Below are 22,849 nucleotides of genomic sequence, written 5' to 3' on the forward strand. Positions count from 1 at the left end.
CCTAATTGAATTAATAGTTTGTTTGACATTATCAAGCACATGTCCTCAATTGAAATCAATGCTTCATTGTAAATTTCTTCACTGATTTGTATATTTGGATTTCCCATTCTATTCCGTATTTGATACAAAATATCATCACACATATAATCTTTGTACTTCATCCACAAATCAATTGGGTTTGATGGGAAGCATGTAGATATGATTATAGAAAACAATGTTCGTATTTGATGAGTGTGTGATGATATTACAGCATCATTGAGAGTTTGATCCCAATGAGCGTCATTTTCAAGCAATTGCAAACGTTGACAGGCTTCTCTGTAGGATCCACACAATTCACCATCAACAGTTCGTAACTGTTGGAATGATGTTGGGCCACGTACATTGACTAATAGCAGTCGTAAATAAAAACATTCATCATTGCTTGGATGTACTGAATAAATCCGGCCAATCGCATCGGTGGAATATACATCTGTATATCCTGGAACTGGTTTTCCTTGTTTCCGTCGTATAAATCTCCTTGAGGATTGATTCCAGGTATAATATTTTGGCATTTCAGAATATAGCAATGTTTGTGCGAAATCATCGTTTTGGCATGTCTCAAAAAAACTGGTTAATGTAGTAGATGGTGGCTGAGCAGCTCTTTGTACTGCGTTCTGTGCTGTAAAATACACTCTTTGTCCATTTTCTAAATGCACAGCTAAGTGAACAACAGAAGGGTGTCTCTCATGAATAGGAAAAGAAAATATTCGCCAACCTGCTTCATTACTACTGACATAGCGGCCCATTTGGTATTGGGTAACTTCATCATTAGAATTCCCTGCACCAATTCCAATCACAGCCATATCACTCCCTTTGGTTACATATTTGCAAATGTATTTAATCGATTTCACTGAATGGCAAGATTCAACGTTGATGTGTGCTTTGAATGTCTTTGATAAAATGGGTGAATATGGAACAATCCAACGATTATCTATTTCAATATCTTGTTAATTTAATTTGACAATTGTTGATTTTCCATTGTCTGCTGTCGATCTGCGACGATACAATGGATAACCGTCATTACCAGTAATTGTTTCCGATATTAATGTCCGTGGATATCGTTTTGAACATTTACCATCCATCATACACGGTGAATTTTGATTAAGAGTTCCACAGGGACCATGTATCATGTTTTTGATAACTACCTCATGCAATCCAGGATCTACTTGTACATTAGGGATTTCAGCTGATATCACTGCATCAACTTCATTTGGCCTTATCTTTTCAACCAACCAAATCAAAATGTGTGCATGTGGCAATCCTCGTTTCTGCCACTCCACAGAATACATCCAGCAGCGTGTCTCACCAAACACATTATGTTTTACGATGAAATTCATTAAAGATTTCAACTTTTGTCTAAAGACTCTGGCTGTAATATCATGACGATCAATGGATGATTTCCCAGGTAATAACTCCTGCTTAATTTCTATCCATTGCGGATTGCATGTAAATGTGATGAACAAATCTGCTGTACCATAATGACGAACATACGACATGGCATCTTGAGCATATTCGTGCATATGCCGAGGGCTTCCGATGTATGTTGCTGGAAGAATAGTCATCCGACCGACATTCTGTGCATTTCCATCAGTATTAATCGCATCTCGAAGGTGAATATACTCTTCAGATCGGAGTTTGGTTTGATTCAACCTGATGAATGTTAATCTCTCCGTTTCAATTTTAACATACATGTCATCAACATATTTGTGATATAATCGCCGACATTTCAATATGTGATTATCTGCATTTTCCCGAATCATTAGGCGGTATGAATAATAGTTCATTGAACTGACTTTTTTGTTGGTTTCAGAACCTGTAAACAGATTTTGTTTTAATAACATTCAAATATAAAATTAAAATATATAATATAGTGACTGAGATATTATCGCCATAGCTAAACTAATATTTTAGTTACCTGTAATGGGATTTATCATTTTTATTGATAAATCGTAGCCATCTTCACCTTGCCAAAATATAATGGGATATTGCAGTGCATCATATGAGCGGTGTGTTTCCTTTATAGGTTGTAATTGAAAATTCCGACGATGTAAAACAATATCACGGGATTCCAAGTTTTCTCCAACTACAACGATAGCAACTTCATCAATAGTTGGTGCATTAAAACGTCTTGTATGTTGACCTGCAGGTGTTTTATCAGCTCTGATTACAATTTTGTGATTATCGGATGGCATCAGATCCAGGGCAGTTTTAAACAATATAATCAATTGATTGTGTTGATGAAATAAAGTTTGTAATTGTTCTACAATAGACCTTTTTACTAAATTGTTATGTGCACAACGCAGATCAATTTCTTGTGGTGAATTGCCCATAAAATAAATTTGCAGGAATTTGTTGTCGCTATCTGACACTGGTAACAGTGAACCTGCTCTGTGATATATTTGCCCTTGTATCTGTAAATAAAAAAAATATTATGGTGTGGTATAAATTAATGGATTGTCAATGATCAAACTTAAATAATATTTGATCTTAAAAAGTATATATTTAGTTTTAACTAATATCTATCAAATATAAAATATAATAAAAGTGTCACTGAAACTGAATCACCATATAATATGATGACTAAGTGATATATTTCGTAATGATTAAGAAATTGAAGATTAGTAACACATCTTAACTTTGGTGACAGAAAATTTTGTTCGCTAAAATAATTATGAGTAACTGCTATAATACATACCTTGAAAGTTGGCATAAAATTTTCCCGAACTGCATTTGTTGCCCCAAATGAAGTCATTTGAAAGCAATTGTTATATTGTTGAATATGTGTCAAAAAGTGTATAGAATCTGTTCCTATTCCTGAAACCAATGAGTACAATGGTTCTGGTGGTGGATCCAATTGTATCAATTTCACTTTACCATTTGCGCAACACAATCCATTGGCTTCGTTTTTGTATTTTAATGCCTTACAGTGTGAGCAAACCAAGTTCATAGAACCAATAACAACACATTGGTAGTTACTGTAGTCAATTGACACATCGTAACTGAAAGCAGCTGGATTCAAACTTGCGCGATTATTAGTTGAATGTCGCGCTCGCGCTTCACGCGTTTGTGATATCCGAATTCTTTCACGTTCATTTCCGTCGTCACGTTCTTGTGCAGTACGATTAGATCGGTAATTAGCTTGGTTTATAGCATTTCTGGTTCTTCTACCTAAATTGCTTCGTCTTATAGGAGGCATATCAAATATAAATTATTTTTTCACTAATCACGAACTAAACAAACACTAACTAACTAAACACTCTGCACAAAACACGATATACGAATTTGTTTCGTGTATCACTTGACAATTCATCTGTCATCTGTCAAAAGTCATCTGTAACAGACAACTTTTTTTTTTAAATTTGATATGACTTGAACTCAAATCCTTTTAAGCCGTACGAATTGTTTTATTTATTTAAAATTTGAATTAAATTTTAAACAAATAAAAACTTTTAAATAAATAAAACAATTCGTACGGATTAAAAGGATTTGAGTTCAAGTCATATCAAATTTAAAAAAAAAAAGTTGTCTGTTACAGATGACTTTTGACAGATGACAGATGAATTGTCAACTGATACACGAAACAAATTCAAACAAAAAGGGCTATTTTTAGGGTTTTTCCAGCAATAATTCTAATTTTTCTCGCCGTAAAAACCATCCCTGAACTTCAACGAACATTTTAAAAAAAGATTTGGCCAAATTGGTCCAGGCGTTGTTGAGTTATGCGCTTAGGAACATATTTTGCGATTCATTTTTATATATAAGATTACTGTGAATATTATCATGTTCAACTTTTCTCGCGTGAGGCTATTTCTTCGATCGTTAATTATTTGCCCAGATTTTGAAAAAACTTGTTCCCAGGGGATAGATGTTGCGGGTATAGAGGAATGTTTTACGTGTAACTGATATAATTCAGGTAGTTTCTTTTTATGGGTTTGCCAAAATCCAGTGGGTTTTCTGAACGCCCAATAAATGGAATTGCCAAATGCTACTAAATCTGTAAAGTTGCTGCAGTACTTGGAGTAATTACTTCTTTCATTCTAGCCATTTTGTTATCAAAATATCTCCATGTCAATACATTCTTGGTCAGTAGTTTTGTCTTGAATTTCGAGTTGTGGAACCATATTTGTTTTTTTTTTGAAGTTAATGAATAGAAGATACCTATCTTGTGATAACTTTTTGTATCGCCTCAGCATTATTTGTAATACCAAATCCTGCTTTTTTATATCTAGGATCTAAATAAATAAACTATTTTGCCATTTTTTCCACATTCACTTGTTAAAATCCTGGATTTGATGGAATGTTCCAGTACTCTTATTAACCGTATAATTAAAGACATCGTTGGGATATCTTTCACCAGATAACTTGGTGGTCATTATTTCAATGGGCTTTAAAAGTTGACCATATTCTATTAGATAGTCCATTCCTTAACAAATAAAAACTGTGGTGCTCTTTTTAATACCCAACAAAATGAATTGTTGAATATTAAAGTAGTGTTTTCCTATCAGAAAATGTATTTATTACAAATATTTAATATATTTTATTCACCTCTTTACGGTTAATATTTTTAAAATAAATTTAACAACTTATACTGTAAAAAATTCTTCAAATCTTTTGGATCTATGCAATTTCTGAAACCTTTGGAACCTAACATTAGTTTTCAAGATTTTAGGAAAAAAGTTTCGACAAACAAAAGGCTTGGACAAAATTCGTGAATGTTTATCAAAAAAGTATTACCTATTATAACAGTCAAAAGTATTACCTATTATGCCAGTCAAAACATCTTACTCTTTATCATTTACAATTTAATTTTTTTGCCCTCGGAAACTAGCGTTCCAAAATGCTGCTATATTAATTTACAATATATAGTTATTCACAAGCAAACCACAAAAAAAACCATAAAACCACATATATTACATATAAATCTATATAAGCATAAATTCGGCGCATTACTTTCAAGGTCGCGGCTAGGAAAGAAGACCAGAATATTAAAAATCAGTCGAATGAACTAGTAGAACCGAAAATAGTAACTAAAAGTAAACGACTGAAACAGTCGATAGTAAATGGTAATAAAGTCAGTCGGACCGAAAATAGCGACTGAAAACAGTATTAGTAAAAACAGTCGAACCAAAAATAGCGACTGAAATAGTGGACAGTAAAAAGTAGTCAATTATTGAACAGTCGATAGTCGATTTCAGTTCGATTGTTATATATTCGATATATATATATATATATATATATATATATATATATATATATATATATATATATATATATATATATATATGGAATATGTTGGATTAGTTTAAACGAAAAACTAGATCTGTAATTTAATTTGTCAATATAAATGTATGTAGTACAGTGTTAATATCAATGGCAAATCAATTAATGCTGAAAGTCTGGCTGAGCTATTTCGGCACATATATCAAAATAATCGAGCACTTCTAGAAATTTCACTAATGGTTATGGAGATGTGAAAATTGAGCGAGAAATGCGAAAACGTTATGTCTCACTGAATAATAAACAATAATATGAAATTAAAAAAGAACCAGTCTTTTCAAATTTTATTGAAATTTCCTTTCTGTGTACGTTAACTAACTGTTTATGAGCTAAAACTATTAATTACTTGCTGAAAAGATACATCCGTTAAAAATATACGAACATAAAAATAAAACTCACCAAAACTGCGTTGAAATGAAATTGTACATGTGCGTTTTTTTTGTTACAGAAAATCTGACAGGTCCATGAAGGGGAAAATAGTGCATATTGTCTGTCTTTATAAATAAACAATTGCCAATATACAGCCAATGGCTATACGAGTTGTCAGTGGATAAAATATAACCATTTTTTATTTGAATAGATCTATATAAATCAGCTTTCTGTGCATTTCAACGGCTAGCCACCCGTAAAAAAGTTTATTAATAGAGGCAGAGCTCTAAAAAATGTCCATACATTCAACGTTTTACAAAATTGTTTTAGGTCTTTTTCAGTTGCATGCTTTTTAGGTCTTATTTAGTTGCATGTCACATCATTCACATTCCTTTAATTTATGTTTTAAGAATTTTTGTTTGAATATATTATAATCCATCATCAACTCATAGCTGACGTACGGGAAGTGATTCTCCTTCTTAATCAATCAGCTGCTATTGGTAAATCAGGGCATCAAATATTCTTCACCAGATCTTGCCATACTTGGTGATCGGCTGCAACCGCTCTTGCCTCTTTTTCAAATAGATTCTTTTTTAGATTTAATTTTTGCCTAACATTTCTATTCTATTTAATTAGGGGTCGATCAGCTTTACTAGTTTTCATTCTTCTACGATCTGTAAATATTCGTCGGATTTCCAGGTATATATCTTATATTGAGCTGGTAGATACTTTATTAGCACACTCAGCAATCGTTCCGCCTTTCTCCACATATTTATTTGTCGCTTCCTTTTTACAATTTTAAATTGCTTCTAATGTTGTTATGGATTCCAATGCAATTAGTTTTATTATCTAACTCAATTTTATTCTTAATTGGACTAATCATTGAACCAATATTATAAGTATAAGAATAAAAATTAGTTAAATAAGAGATTACTACGAAATTACTACATTAATTATAACCTGCCGTAAACCAATTAATCGTCAGATATTATTATTAATTCACTAGTATTAATTCACACCATATTTGTGTTGTTATTTATTATTGTGATTGTTAAAAAATGTTGACTTCTCAACCAATGTACTCTAGATATAGTAAAATGCAATACGTTCTTTAGCCATTTTGTTAGTGTTGACAATGGGTATTAGTGATCAATATTTATTGTTGCATGTATTAGAATATTAATTCATTATTCATATCTTCAGGTGATTTTCAATAATTTATATCTATTTTTCATTGGATCATGATTCTTCAAATATATGTCATATTTCTTAATGGTGTCTGAATTTATCAGTATAACCATGTTAATATAGGCATGTAGACTTCATATTTAAAGGGAGAAAATATTTATTATTCCAAAACAACTCAGGACTACATATGTCTTTAAGTAACAAAAGAGGTAGTGAACAAGTTTTATCGCATCCACCATATAGTCTACATTTCTCTGTGATATTTTTTTTTGTTTTAAATCTGCTTTTTATTAAAAATCTAGAATATGTATTATAATAAGCTGCTTTTTTCGAAGGGTGATTACTTTGTTGAGTAAAGATTAGTTTGAAGAAACGTAATTTAATATTTAAACTTGAAAAATATAAAATGGCGAACAGATCATCAAATTTATCAACTTAATATCATCTGAATAATTTTCTAAAGAAACTAATTAATTTTAGATTTGTTATATCATTAGGAATAGATTTGAATCAGTTACAGAACAGATTTTTGATTTGAAATCTTTATTAAAGAGGCATAAAATAATGCCTACATGATCAAAGCCAATTATATTAATCAAAGAAATAACAGTTCCTAACGTATACTTATTTTCAAAATAAAATTATAGTATCTTCTATTTTTTTTTTAATTTTTGAAATTTAATTTAGACTCACTGGCTGAATAATAATCAACAATCTGGTCAATTTGGATATATGGGCTTCAAGTATGAAGTTGCACTAAAACATCAAACTAACTAGTCCAACGATGCCAAAACAAATTTCTTCGACTAACTACCGATACCTATCGCTATGTTAACAATGAAGAACTATACGATGACCTCGAAATTAAATGAATTTACGATCTATCTAATATTTGGCTTAAAATATAAAATAAGGATACTAAATTATAGCAACAGAGAAGAAATACAGCTACTATAAACATGCAAACAATAGGAAGATTGAAACCAATCGCACCACATGAACTTGTACCATGTATACATGTTTAAAATACAATTTAGCTTAAATAGTATAATTTAATTTCAATCTGGGAAATACATACTGATATATTTATCCCACACTCATTCCGCTTATATATTGTATCAAGTTCAGCCGAACAATAGTAAAAAAGCATATCTAATATAAGAAAGATCGAACAAATACATATCCACATAAAATTTCATCCCTGAGTCAACATTACCACGGTACAGTTACTGTCCCTAACAGAATTTTCAGAACAAAGAATAAATCCTATACAAGTTGGAATGTCAAGGAATTGTAGACATTATTAGAATAAAAAAGAAATTACAAGAAGAGTTCATCGACAAATATGTATTTAATATTATGGAAGCTTATCGGCAGGATTCCCACAACCCCTCTATACAGGATTTATTAGATTCTCAGTTAAACCACAGTTATACCATCAATATTCAATGTCGAATCTCACAGTCGAGGAGATTATTGGCTGATATACAAGGTTTGTCCTAGATACAAACCAAAACTTCTCATAAAAAACGTTAAAACTGTGGAAAAAGAGTTCTATATAGATGCTATTCTTTAATGAGTGCTCCATAACGTATATAGTGATTAATTTACAATATTAACCTCATCTGCTACTAAAATTTCACCCAATGTCCAGAGAGCCAACATTTTCGCGTCTTAAATAGTTTTCTGCTTAACTCCGCTTCGTCCAAACAATTAGAAAATCCTTCAATTAGAAAAGACCCCCAAATCTTTCGTAGATGAAACGAAGAAGACTCTCAAATCCCCCAAAGTATCCACTTCAAATCACGGTACATCGAGTACATCATCGTGACCGTGTCTGGAGACTCCTCGAAAACAATGGATGGTAAAAATGGAAGCTAAAAACATTCAACCTCTAGAAGTAGATCGCGAAAATTTGAAGACAGATCCACCAATATCCACCAACTTTCAATAACTAGGAAAGCAATACTTTCGAAAATCCTAGACTTTGTAAACAAATAATGATATGTACTGTTTTCGCCAGTGGACCCAGACCAGAGCACCAATTATTATGTAGTGAAACTTAAATTAGCTTTAAGCCACAATGACCTGAATTACAATGGTTAGAGGTTATTGACAGGCACTGACTTACAGTAGTCCTTCCAGTCGAGGCGAAGAGAGGTCCTCTATCTATACCAACCAAGTCCATGTTCTGTACTGTACAAAAACATTAAGAAGATCGACTGGAACCTCAATCGAGAATTTTTTAATATGCCATCACCCCAGATAATATTGACACATGGATAGGTAACACCAAAAACACTATAAGCGCTGCTAAACCTAAACTTAACGACACCTTAACCCACACAACCTAGATAAGCACCTACTGCTATGCAACATAGATACCCTGACAGAATTTCTGAAAACACCACAACTAGTACGAAGTTTAAATTATGTTTTTAATAGTGTGAACATTAAATTTATAATATCTATTGTAGCATACTCTAAATAGTCCTAAGCAGTAATGATTATTGTAGATTAAAAAGCGCAATTAACAAAATTACAAAAGCGATTATACCTTTTTTATCCCACTAAATGCAAATACTGTATTTATAAGTGAAGTTGATTGGTTACCAAATTTAACACAAAACTATATAACATACGTTCAAGATTATTCAAACAAATTATCCATAAGCTGTCTCCAGAAATAGTTAAAAAAATAACTGAAGCAGTAATTCACAATTAAAAAACTCTCCCAAATTCCCGGAGTTTCAGTTCGTACAGTAGCGAAGTGTTTTCCTTGTTAATCTAACCAATCCCGGTAGGCTCTTGATAAATCAATTAGAATGATGTTGACAATTAACGTCAGACAATTCCTCCAACTATTCACCATTAAACTTTGTTGGCTCTCTGAGTTAGGGATGTCGACCGAGGAGAAAATATCGATACTTCGATATTTAAAAATATTAGTATGGATAATTTTTTTCAACAACCAGGAAAAATGTCGACATTTTACATCAGATATATCGATAATTTTAAGTTAAAATAAAAATATTGATATATCGGCTCAAAACTCTAAACTCAAAACGAAAATCTCTAAACATTTTAAAATGAAGCGAAATGTTAAATAAATCTTTAAAATTAAGTAGTAATTTTTAAAGGTTTTATAAAAACTAGTTCATGTTTCTCTCATAATAGAGCAAAAAGGCTTAATTGAAATAATAAATATCTGTATATTAAAACATATTAAAATATATACAAACTATATCAAGATCTAACATAAACTAATATTTAATAAATTATATTCAATTTCATTTAATTTCCATTAACTTTCAATAATCAACAAAGTATTAATAAGTGTAAATTATTACACCACTGAAAATTATAAAAAACTATCATAAGTAAGGCCCTTTTTACTGAAATGTAACTTCAGAGCATCAAATATAAGTATAAAAGATCTATCTTTACTTTTATTTTATAAACATAAGTACCGAATAAGAAATAAAGAAATACGTGTTGGTATATTAAATTAAAGAATAATCAAAAGTAAATAATCAAAATAATTCATACAAGCTTCAAAGAATAAAATATTATATAGTCACATATCTTAACTGCATTAATTATATTACAAATTTTTACAAATATACTGTTAAAACATAATTTCTTCTATTTATACTACATATAGTCCTTATCTTTTTTACATGTATCCTAAAATATAACAAGTTAATTAAAAAGTCCACGGCCTACCATAGTAAAACACATTTTCTTGGCAAAATTAGTCTTTTTTTATTCAACATACTTCCCTTCAAGGGTGATACACTCATTATAGCGACCCTTCAACTTTTCGATACCATTTTTGTAGTACGATTTGTCCTTTGTTTCAAAATAGGCCTCAATTACGGCGATCATCTCTTCATTCGACGAAAATTTCTTCTCAGCGAGCATTCTTTTGATATATAAGAACGAAGCCCAATTCATGGATTTTTGCCATCGTTTTCACTGACTTGTGACACGGTGCATTTTCTTGCTGAAGCAGCACTTTCTGTTTCCTATGTAATAGTCGTTGTTGATGGTCCTTCCTTTTTCAAGGTAGTCAATGAAAATGATTCCATGTGCATCCTAAAATACAGTTGCTAAAATAACCTTCCCAGGCAACTGTTGAGTTTTCCCACGCTTTGGAGCGGGTTCATCGTGTGCAGTCCACTCAGATGACTATGGATTGGACTTCGGAGTGAAATGATGGAGCCATGTTTCATCCATTGTCACATATCGATGCAAAAATTCGGGTTTACTACGCGTGATCATCTTTAAACACTGCTCCGAATCAACTCGTCGTTGTTTTTGGTCAAAAGTGAGCTCGCGCGGCACCCACTTATTCTTGATTGATATGATGTACACGTTCAGTTGATATCTTTAGTGTCTGCTATTTCATTCAATTTTAATTTGCTATACAATATATATTATAAATCACCATCAAATGAAGAATTAAAATTCTATGAAACTGTTTTATATTTGTTAATATTCTACGCAATATTCATTTTAACTCTTGATGTACAAATTAACGTATATATACCTACAATATTAACAATATTCGATTAGTGCTTCGTTAGGAAATTCATTTTCTAATGACACAATATGGAAATAACCGAAATTAACACAAAATATTAAATAAAACAACTTAAAATTAAATAACTTCGTATAACAATAACAATTGACTTTCCGTTTTAATATGGTTGCAAATGTGATAAACAAACACTCACTTAATTTTAACGAACACTGTCCTTTATTTTATTTCATATACTTAAAAAAAATCTTTAGCGCCATCGAGATATGAGTCTAGTACGTTATTGTTGCAGAGCTAAATTCTTAACCGACACGGCTACTCGCTTGGTTTGTTTTTATATTTTGTAAGGATGTGACGGCTATTTCTCGTTACCAAATCCACCAAATTTCATCCTCGTGCCAAATTTCACGCCTCCAGATGTCCCCGTTTTCTCAAAAACGGAGGCAAGATTTTCGCAAAGTCGACTAATACATAGATAATTAAAAGTTTTCTAAAATATTTAATAAATATCGTAAATATCGAAAAATATTTTACAACAAGAACATGTTTATAAAGCCAGAAATATCGATATAATATATCGATTATATTTCGATCAATATACCTATTGCATCCTGTCTGGCTCATTCAATGTACTGTAAATGATAATCATCAGTTTTCAAAGTTGTTAACCACTTTCGACATGATTGTATAACGAGAGCATGAATCAATAAGAAAAATAGTATGCTCATTAACATATTTGTAAATTAAAGGTATATATTACTTCATTTACTCTTGTTAATATAATAAAATGTACTGAAATGTTGTATAACAGATGTTTTAAATTGTTTATTCGAGATAATAACGGAATGATGTCTTTTGTTCCGTATTATTTATAAAACGCTACGAATTATTTGAAACATATGTTGTTGCAAAAAATATGTGTTATTTTTAAATAGTAAAGGGCTGGAATCGGTTCTGTCCTGTCCTCTCATTCTCGTCCTTTACCATCGGCCTCCACACCGGCCTAATCAAAAATCGAAGTGCATTCTGATTATCCCTAATCACATTTTCTCCCCGTAACAGCACCGGTGTTTCATTAAACGGGAAATAGCTTCATAAATCTAAAGGAAACTCCCCGAAAGTTGGAGCCGGGAGGTGGCGGAGCAAAGTTTCGCCATATCGTCTTCGATGGGGCCGGTCCTCCGTACCAAACTTGGCCGAACGCTCTCACAATGAAAAGTATTTGCGGAAGTATTATTGGAATTCTGTTGGGATTAATTCGTCCAGGCCCTTAAAATGATATTACCGCGGCCGATTTATCAATTTTAGCGAAAGTTTTCGTTATCTTGCAAAACTCTATGAGTTATGGATCGAACAGGATATGGAAAATTGGTAAAATGTCTAATATGGAAATGAACTTACGCGTAATATCTCGTAAAGTCCCTAACGCTGTCGAACTGATACGGGCGAATTCAGCATTGCCCTCTTTCCGTTTCTATGGAATGTTCTCTTATTATATACATAATTAAAAATATTTTGTAAATATTAAGATATTTTGATTACTTACGACGCATTCTTTGGCAACAAACATCATTTATCACATATATTGGAATCTTAATAATTCCAAGAATTATTTTCCCTTGTTAACTGGGCTAAATTATACAGTAATATTATAATAACATGATGACAATAGCAAAGAATCACAAAAAAGTTGTTTTTTTTAATAATAATATAGATATATTGTTAGAGAGATTCTAAAATTAAATTTATTTTTAAATCACATATTTAAGTCTGATTGTACATATTAGTACCCATAATATTAGAAATGCTATCAATTTTGTCATATTATGTTTGATTTTATTCGAATTATTTATTTTATTTTATTTTTTGTTATATATATATATTAAAGTCTCTTTTTATCAACTATGGGTTTATGTGGACTGGACCTAAAGTTTAAGATGGGCTCCGAACCACGGTCCTCAGCATTAAGTCTACCGACTGGCGAGTGACCAACTTAGAAATCATCCCAGAAGACATCCGGTCTTACCCAGCCTGGTTACTGGCGTGATTGGGATCGTTTTCCTTGTCGGATTTTGCACTCTTACCTAGGACAATCACACATTTACGACCGTGCCCCAATATGATTCGAACCCACGATTATTGCAACAGTAGGTAGACCCTCCTGCCGCTTTTACCACTACACCAACCAAGCCGGCTAAAACATAGATCTGATTGGATATTGGAGTGTTAATAAAGAAAGTAATAAAATAAATTGTGAAATAAGAAATGATGGCCATAAGTAAAATAGAAACAGGTGAATAATAGGCCTTGTAAAAAATATAAACGGCAATAAAATGAACGCAAAAAAGGAATGTATACGGGAGCACTTGCCTTTGTCGATTGTCAGGCATCTAGCGTTGCCGACAATCGATGGCTGTCGAATGAATACAAACGTACGTACGCTTCTAAATGAACTCGACGCCTTCGACAGATGTACGAGCTGTTCGTTTCCGATCAGAAATTGCGTCATATTAAGTTTCAAGTATCAACAAACCGTCGCCGCGTTCAATTCCTTCTCCGGAGTTCCTGCGCGTCTCTCTAACGCTGATTAACTCGGAACCGCAACAAAAGAAATCATTAAACGCTAGTTTGGAGCTAAATCGGCCTTTGTACTTTTACGGCGAACAATACGAGCGCGGCCGGTGTTTATTTTGTTTTGAAACAACCACTCTATTCCTGGATAATCCGGTTGTAATGGGGTAAAAGTCAAAGGTTTCGTACGATGCGCCGTTTACGTTCGCAGATGAGTTAGAACAGCTGGAGGATCGCTCGGGTTCAAGCGGTTTGAATTACGTCGTTTGCAAACTTAAACATAATTTATATTAATCATCAAATTAATAATTATAATTTGTTTATATGACATATATATTGCTAATTAAAACTTGTTAATAATTAAGATTTTATAAATACTGATTATTATTTATATTATTAGGCCTATAAATAAGTTTTAAAGGATTTTTCAATTCGTGAAAAATCGGTACTAAATAAAATATTTTTAACAAAAAAATTGAATCGACTGATTTTTAACAGAAAAAAAAACATTCCAATGTAAAATATGTACATAATAATCGTTGTAATAACTATATAAAAATAAACAAAAACCTTATTTACCCTATCTACAACACATATTTTATATTCTACTATATAGACACAATTTAGCTTAGTACCTACCTAGACCTATTTATCTATTTACAAAATTATTTTAACTACTACTAACTGACAACTGACTACTTTGAAGTCGGTGCCGAACCCAAACAGTAATATTAGTTTAGATTTGTTTTGTTGGTAATTTAATGTTTTGTATAGTCCAAAATATTATATTATTATTTTTGTATTTGCCCGTCTGAGTAAAAAAATAAAAAAACAATGATTGAAAATAAGGAGTGCTTGAAGCCTCGGGGTTCACTATCTAGCCTAGGTGATTTGACAAATGTTTTAACTAAAGAACTCCAAAATGTTATTGTCCTGCCGGGAATCAAACCCGCAACCTCCGTTTGGGAGCTAAACTCTTTAACCATTACACCATAGAAGCAATTGTCTACAATGTTTCTAGGTGGTTTTATATGTTATGTTAGTGCCTAAAAAGCAAACTGAATTTTGTTTGCTTTGAACAACTTCCGATTTTCCGTCACATTAGCTCAGCAAAGACATTATACACAAATATCTGATTATCTTAGATAATAAATATATGAAAACTTTGTATATGCCTTTGAAATTTGAGCGTTGCCCTCGATTTTCCCCCTTCCCCCTAACAGATCCTTATTCGGTTCCAATTGGACCACCACGGAAGTGCACTTTAAAAAACAGAATTTTGAAAATCGGCTTGCGATTGACGGAAAAATCGGCGAACATACATTAAAAAATATACAGCCAAACATAGAACCTCCCCCTTTTTCGAAGTCGGTGTATCGAAGTCCAAAAACGTATTTTATTCAAAGTATTGTCCATCATTAGCTGCTAATTTTCCCATCTTTCAGGCAACTTACGGTTTCCATATCAAAAGAACGATGTATCTTTTGAGGCTATCTACAAATTCACAACCCATTTTTGGTATCTCCATAAGAAGTGAAGCTCTGCTCGGAGAGATTACGGCCACAGAGAAATAGAAATAAATTTTCGGGAAATGTTTCGCGACGTCCAACATTTAGATGACGCTGCTTTTAGCTTAGTACTTGTTTTAATCGCTATGCTAAAAGCCGCCTCGGGATCTGATTGGTTCACTTCGTTTCTATGGTGTGCATATTGTTTATCTGTTTTGGACGCCATTTTCACTATGCTTTATGTAGGGAACAATCCCTTTAGCTTTAGATTAGGAATTAAATTATTAGTTCGTTAGTAAATATAAGTCGGTAGTATAATAAGCAAAATGCATTCTCGATATAAGGAGTGTTCCCGGATGCAGTAAGGAAATGAATCATCATTTTCCTTTAAAAAATAAGTTGATAACCCAGCCAGATTTAGATTTTTAAATCTAAACCTGGCTGGGTTAAACATGAATTTATGATTGAAGATATATAATTTATTCTGGAGGGTAAACTTAGTACTTATGAACAATTAAGTGACAAAAATTACTTAGAAGGTAAACTGAAGGAGTCAGTCATATTTCTGTTGATAATTAGCGCTAGGAATATCTAAACTATCTTATTATATTTCTAGTGCCTATTCCCATCGTTCCAGGTCCACAACCAGGATGTTCGAAGCAAGTGCCGTCGATGTTTAAACGAACTTCAAAAGGTAATGGTAAAATTATATTAATTCGTTCAGTACCTACCTTTCTGCTTATTCTTACCATTAATTTCGTAAGTTCCATTTTCCTATAATATGTTTCCGATTTCCTATTTTCATGTTTCCAGAATATTTAAGTACTTCACTAATTATCCGAATACATATATTGGCTTAAGATCTCTTACCAACATAGTTTGGATCTATTAGAGCTCAACTATGTACTCAAGAACGTACATTCTTCGACTAGTATATATGAGAAATCAATTAAAGCGCTCATCATCAAACTTTTTTCAAATCATTCGTTTTTAAAAAATTGTGGAGAATATGAACACGAGGGCTAGATAATTTACATTCCTTACTAACATTGGATGTCTTATTAGGAGTTGAGAAATTGTACCTTGACACTAGGCCTTCAATTCCATATGTTTCTATTCGAACATCGTTCGAAGTTTGTCGTCCTCGTACGGTAGTGTCTATCTATGATTATTTAATAAAACTTTTCAACAAAGAAATTAATTGTAATTTTTCTTTACATTCAATTATGAATAAGTCAGATTCACAAATTGACTCCAACAATTTTTTAAAATATATTTTAAGGTCTCCTTTTATCAACTATGGGTCTATCTGGACTGGGCCTAAAGTTTAACTTGGGCTCCGAACCACGGTCCTCGGCATTAAGCCTGCCGACTGGCGAGGGGCCAACTTTAGAAATCATCCCTGAACACACCCGGTCTTACCCAGCCTGGTTACTGGCGTGACTGGGATCATTTTCCTTGTCGGATTTTACACTCTTGCCTAGAACATTCACAAATTTTAAACCCAAACACAAATTTGCGACAATGCCCCAGCAGGATTCGAACCCGCGGCTATCGTAACAGGGGGACTGTCCCATCGCCTTTACCAGTGCGCCACCAAGCCGGCTTCCAACAAAATTGTATCATTATACTGTCAGTATAATTTTTGCCAAATACCTTAAGAACAAATAAATCTAAAACCTTATAAATGTGCTCCCCTTAATAATATTTCCGAAAGCTTATCCCTCAAATTGAAGTAAAAACTAAAACTTCCCACAAATGAGATTTACTCGAAACAAATTTGAACATTTCCAGCGCACTGAAAAGATGTTTTCTTCACACGCAAGTATAAATGAAATGTAGTAATACATTAATTTATCATTAAGATTACACTAAGCATATCTAGTAAAGATGTTATCACAAAAAAATGTATTTGCACTCACTATGGAACAAAACATATCAATACGATTATTATCATTTCCTATCTCTCGCTGGTCATTAATACCGTTGATTAACATTGATGACCTAATTCAAGTCGTCATCATTGATAATAAAAGTAATAATTGTATTAATAATAAATAAAGCTCTCATCCCGTTAATTGGTTACTAAATAATAACAACCGTGGAATATATTTACAAAATTTGCTTTATCATAAATAGTCTCTACATATTTCAACTTTATAGTAAAGTTACTTTACAGTAAATGGTTACTCGACATGGAATTTAAATATGATTGGAAATTACCGTTGGCACATATCATGTTTGACATATATGTCATTATTTTTCACTTAACTTTCGCATTATCGAATCGATGAACCTACCAAAAAATACGACCTTTGTATGAATTATAAACAGTGCTTAATATAAAATAATTAACGCTGAAAAATTATCTACAATACATCATATATTCCAATCGCGGTTTGACAGTAGTGGCCCGTAGATTTAATCAATATTAAATATATTTAGTCACAAAATAAATTTTCAAACGTCCCCACGAAGATGTATACAAAAAGAATTTCATATTTCAAAAAGAATGACGGTGTATTTGGACTGATGTATCTAAAGTTTACAGTTTCATTTATCTGATTAATTCATCAGTGTTGGCTTTACAGTCATTTTACCAGGTTGCCACCACATATATTAAAATAAAATGATTTTTGAGTAAAATCAAATGTTATCTTTTAAACCGTACCCGTTTCATAACTTGTTTCATAACTTTCATCATGCACAATTCAAAGTGTCATCCCTTTTTGTGTAATTATTATATTATGTTAATAATACCGTTTCAATAATTATCCATTGTGTTATGTTGGATTTATACATTAGTATTCTACATTCTCTTATAATGACTAATTTAAATAAATAATATGTTATTGTTATCCACGACACAAATATAGCCAGATGCAATAAACCAACAAACCAGACGTGTTTGTAAACAGTAAATTATCCAACAAGGTGATGCCTATTTGCTCCTTCATTAGGAAATAGGATATTTACATCCACAGAATGAAATAATAAATTACTAAAGATAAAGCAAATTAATATTAAGGCATAAACAATAACATACTCCTTAACTTCATCTTAAATCACAGGAACATGTTTTTATAGTATGGTCTATTAAAAATATTAAAATAAAAATAGAGCTATACATCATCATCAGTTGATGTTAAACTTTTAATTATTTTTAATATTCATCCTCTGATATGTCAGGTTAAAAAAACCTTGTGAAGAAGATGAATAGTTTCAGCTCACATCTCTTACTGGCGTATGTTATGGTCCTTGAAATTCAGTGATAGTCTAGTATAGAGATATCGATGAGAGTTAATATTAATATTTATTTTATTTATTTATTATTTTGTATTATTATTGTATTTCTTAGAACATAACATATTTCATCGCAAGCTGTTGGGCACATTATGCCTCATTTCAAATTATTAATTTATGTAGTATTCTGTAATATCACCCTTTCAGGTAGCTCATTCACTAACACATTATGAACTAAAATTCTATATATAATTGTTGATGTAACTATTGATGCACATATTAACATATTTACTACCAGCAATATTCAATTAGTGCCTTGTTGCGAAATGCCTTTACAAATAAAACCAAAATAAAAATTAATACCAACAAAATCTTAATAATCTTAATAACTTTTACAATTGCCTCTAGTACAATGATATACTATGTCTCCAGAACCATATCAATTACTATCAGTTTTTAAACAAAAACAGATTTTCTTAGCTGTTCTGTATTCACCAGATATCAAATTAATTGAAAATCTTAAAACTGAAAATGGATTAATTAATATTTATATTATGAATCTGAAAACTCTGATAAAATATCTAAATACCTTATACACAAAGAAAGAAAAAAAATACATTAATTTGTCCTTACAAAAATTTAAAATGTAGCTTTATACATATATATATATATATATATATATATATATATATATATATATATATATATATATAGCAAACTTACCATAACTCTTTAATAGTTCCAGCGATACAGGAACAACCAAAAGTAAAACAAAATTTTAAACAATGCTGATTAAAATTAAATAAGACTGATTAATAATTCATTCACTTTTCATTTTAATATCGTTTCAAATAAAAAAGGTAAAAATTTCACTTCTTATTTAAAATTGGTCTGCCGGCCTTTTGCGATACAACGCTGCCAGATTTTACGCCACAATGTGAAATCACATGTCCGTGGTCGATTGACTTGAGAAACACGAAAAACAGAAGCCTCAAATAATCTATAGAATAAAAATTGGAACTTGCAGGGGGTTGGTAGTCCAGCTCCAATGGAAATAAAGTCTAAAATATTTGTTTCAATTTTTTATGTCGCCGAGTTAACAGCTATTACTGATTGCTTAATTTCGACGCATTTAGTTTTATTAGAGTTTACTTATATATTAATTCTAAAACGCTAAATAATTAACTAACGAAATAGAAAACCCAAAGAATATAAGATAATTGCTTTCCTGTCAGTTTTTACTGATTTTAAATAATCTAAGAGGTGAATTGAAAAGTCCCCTGCCTAAAACATATATGGCGCTAAGAGAATTAAATCCATATGTTTTTTAGTTAACCCTAACCCTCAAAAGATGCGTGTATAAATTTGACAGCTGTCGGAACATTATTTTGTGAATTATAGCATTTTGAGAGAAGCAACTTTTGTTATAGTGAAAAAAATGGATAAAAAGGAATTTCGCGTGTTGATTGATAAAATATTGCTTTTCGAAGTTCTTCCGTTCCATTTTTTCTTCATAAAGTTGAAGCAAAAACTTGGCATGATGTTGAGTTTCCCGACACTGCCCCATGAAAATCAAGCATCAAAGATTGGTATGCTAAGTTTAAACGTGGTGAAATGAGCACCGAAGACAGAGAACGGTTGTTACCGATGAAAACATTTCAAAAATCCACAAAATGATTTTGAATGACACAACTCAATGAAAACGATGGCAATAATCCATGAACTGGGCTTCGAATTGCTTCCTTTTCCACCGTATTCTCCAGATCTGGCACCTAGTAACTATTTCCTGTTCACAGATCTCAAAAGAATGCTCACTGGGAAGAAATTTTCGTCGAATGAAGAGGTGATCGCCGAAACTGCAAGTAAAGGACAAATCGTACTACAAAAATGGTATCGAGGAGTTGGAGGGTCGCTATAATCAATTTATCACCCTTGAAGGGAATTATGTTGAATGAATAGAACTAATTTTAACAAACAAATATGTTCTACTATTGTAGGGCGGGGACTTTTCAATTAACCAATTATTTTTTACAAGAACAGCAATAAGGTAAATGTTAAAAGTTATCGACAGCCTGAAACAATTTAACCCAAATTAAGGCCCCTCTCGTTTTTGTCTTCTCGGCATGGCCCGTCTAACAAAACTAACAATTATACCGTGCACTTAACAAAGAGGAAAACAACGGGTAGAAAGTTTATGGTAACTTTCCGCATTCGGAATTAATTCTTTCCGAGAGTCAAGTTAATATCGGCGAGCTGCAGTTATGGAAATGATGCCTTCCACCCTCGACGCCGCAGAACCGACGCGCTCTCCATTTTGACGTTTAGTGTCTGTTTTCAGTTTCGTCGGCCCTCCCGTCGACTTTAACCCTTTAAATCAGTGCCGTATTGTGGATCATTTCGCATAAAAAATAAGGCTTCCAATCGTTCAAGATTTCCAGATGACACTAAGCTACCCTCGTAAAGCTTAAATGAAAGAAGGGCGGAGCTGTGAGTTAATAAGAATAAAGAAACAAAAACGGAATTGGGCTATAAATAATAATTGAATGAACAAATATTAAAAATATATCGTTAAGGGAATACACTTTTTATGGATTGAACATAAGTTTGGGGCTAAGAAATATTATTTGTAAACGAGTTCAGCTTCAGGTGCTTTTTAATATTTAATAAATTATTTTACTTTTTCCTCGACCCTTATTAGATAAATTGCATACTATCATCAATATAGGGAATAGCGTTCATAACGCTTTCTAACAGCAACTAAGTTCTAAGATGGTACCTAACATTCTATATTCTACATTCTATATGAAAAAATATTTTTGGTCATAATTTTAATCAGCGTTTTATAGTGTCATTTAAATTTAGACCTGCAGTAAGCATCATGAAATGAAACTAATCATGAAAGGAATGTACAGGCTATTTTCAGTGATACATTTTGTGTAGTTTCTGTGTTAATGTTCGCAATTTTATCACTATCGTGTGACGTTTGTTTAATACTCTATATCTAATATAAAACTATTATTTATATTATTTAGTATCTGTATTGTTATCGTTCTATTTGCTCCGATATGCTGTTTGGATTATATTTATTCACTTGTTTTATATGCATAGTTATATAGAGTATTACATTGTTATTTGTTTTTGTACCGTTCAGATTTTAGTTTTAAATAGTAGGCAATAATGGATAAGTCATTTAATTGGTAACATTGCGAAACTAGCGAAATAAATATACTTTTATACAATTATATGACAAATATATATTAATATTTGGCTGACTTATTGATTGTTATTGGTGTAAATAATAAACCATTTACAAGCACATATTTACAACAGTTGGCTACGTGACAAAATACAATTTTAGTGCACATGATATGTGCTCTCAATCAATCACTGTTACTGAACACAGGCGACATTCATCTAGTGGTGAAAATAGTTTCAAAAAAATCAGTGCGAACTCAGGTACACGTGGTACATGGTATTACATACGCGTTATTATACATACTCATGGTATACATGGTACAACAAACTGCTAGTGCAGTTTAAATTATATCTTTTAAACTTATATAATTAAAATAATAATGCATCGGGCAACATATATTCACCTTATACCATAAATTCTTCTTCAATTCTTTGTAACTTGACAAAGTTGTTGGAGCCATCTTCGAAGTCAGAAAATATTAATTAAAAAACAAACCAAGGTAATGATGCAACATACCATGAGACTGATGTAACACTAGACGTTAGTTATTATACAATTAACATATATGAAATATTACATGACAATTCAGCCATAAAATATTTTTTCATATTATATCCGCCTGGTTACTGTTCCGATTTAATTCCTTGTCAATTTACACTGTCATAATTAAAGTGTATCCGTATAGTGAGAAGACAATCCCGTCACCTTAGATATAGCGACTGTAAAGCCGGCAAATATTGTTTTGTATTCAAGTCTTCATATCATGAAGCATAATATGTTTGCCTTGCGGCTACATTAAAACTATATATTTTTTTAAATAATAACTTCCAAAAACATTACCGATACGATCTAATAACTAATAATTTCTCAATAAAAGCTAGAAAATATAACGCTAAATGAGTGAAATTGTCTAAA

General features: G+C 31.8%; 1 protein-coding gene across 1 annotated transcript; it reads right to left on the reverse strand.

Moving 5' to 3' along the window:
- Positions 1–835: 835 nt before the first annotated feature.
- Positions 836–3,012, reverse strand: LOC143206894 (uncharacterized). The gene is made up of 4 exons (XM_076419736.1): positions 2,914–3,012; positions 2,735–2,853; positions 1,955–2,450; positions 836–1,852 (listed from the first exon to the last, which is right to left on the reverse strand). The coding sequence occupies exons 1-4, from the start codon at positions 2,984–2,986 to the stop codon at positions 987–989; spliced, it is 1,554 nt and encodes a 517-aa protein (XP_076275851.1). The 5' UTR covers positions 2,987–3,012; the 3' UTR covers positions 836–986.
- Between the last annotated feature and the right edge of the window lie 19,837 nt (positions 3,013–22,849).

Source organism: Rhynchophorus ferrugineus, unplaced genomic scaffold (genome assembly GCF_030347505.1).
Source record: "Rhynchophorus ferrugineus isolate W39M unplaced genomic scaffold, kcgeb_rfMv2 rfM1, whole genome shotgun sequence".
NCBI lineage: Eukaryota > Metazoa > Arthropoda > Insecta > Coleoptera > Curculionidae > Rhynchophorus > Rhynchophorus ferrugineus.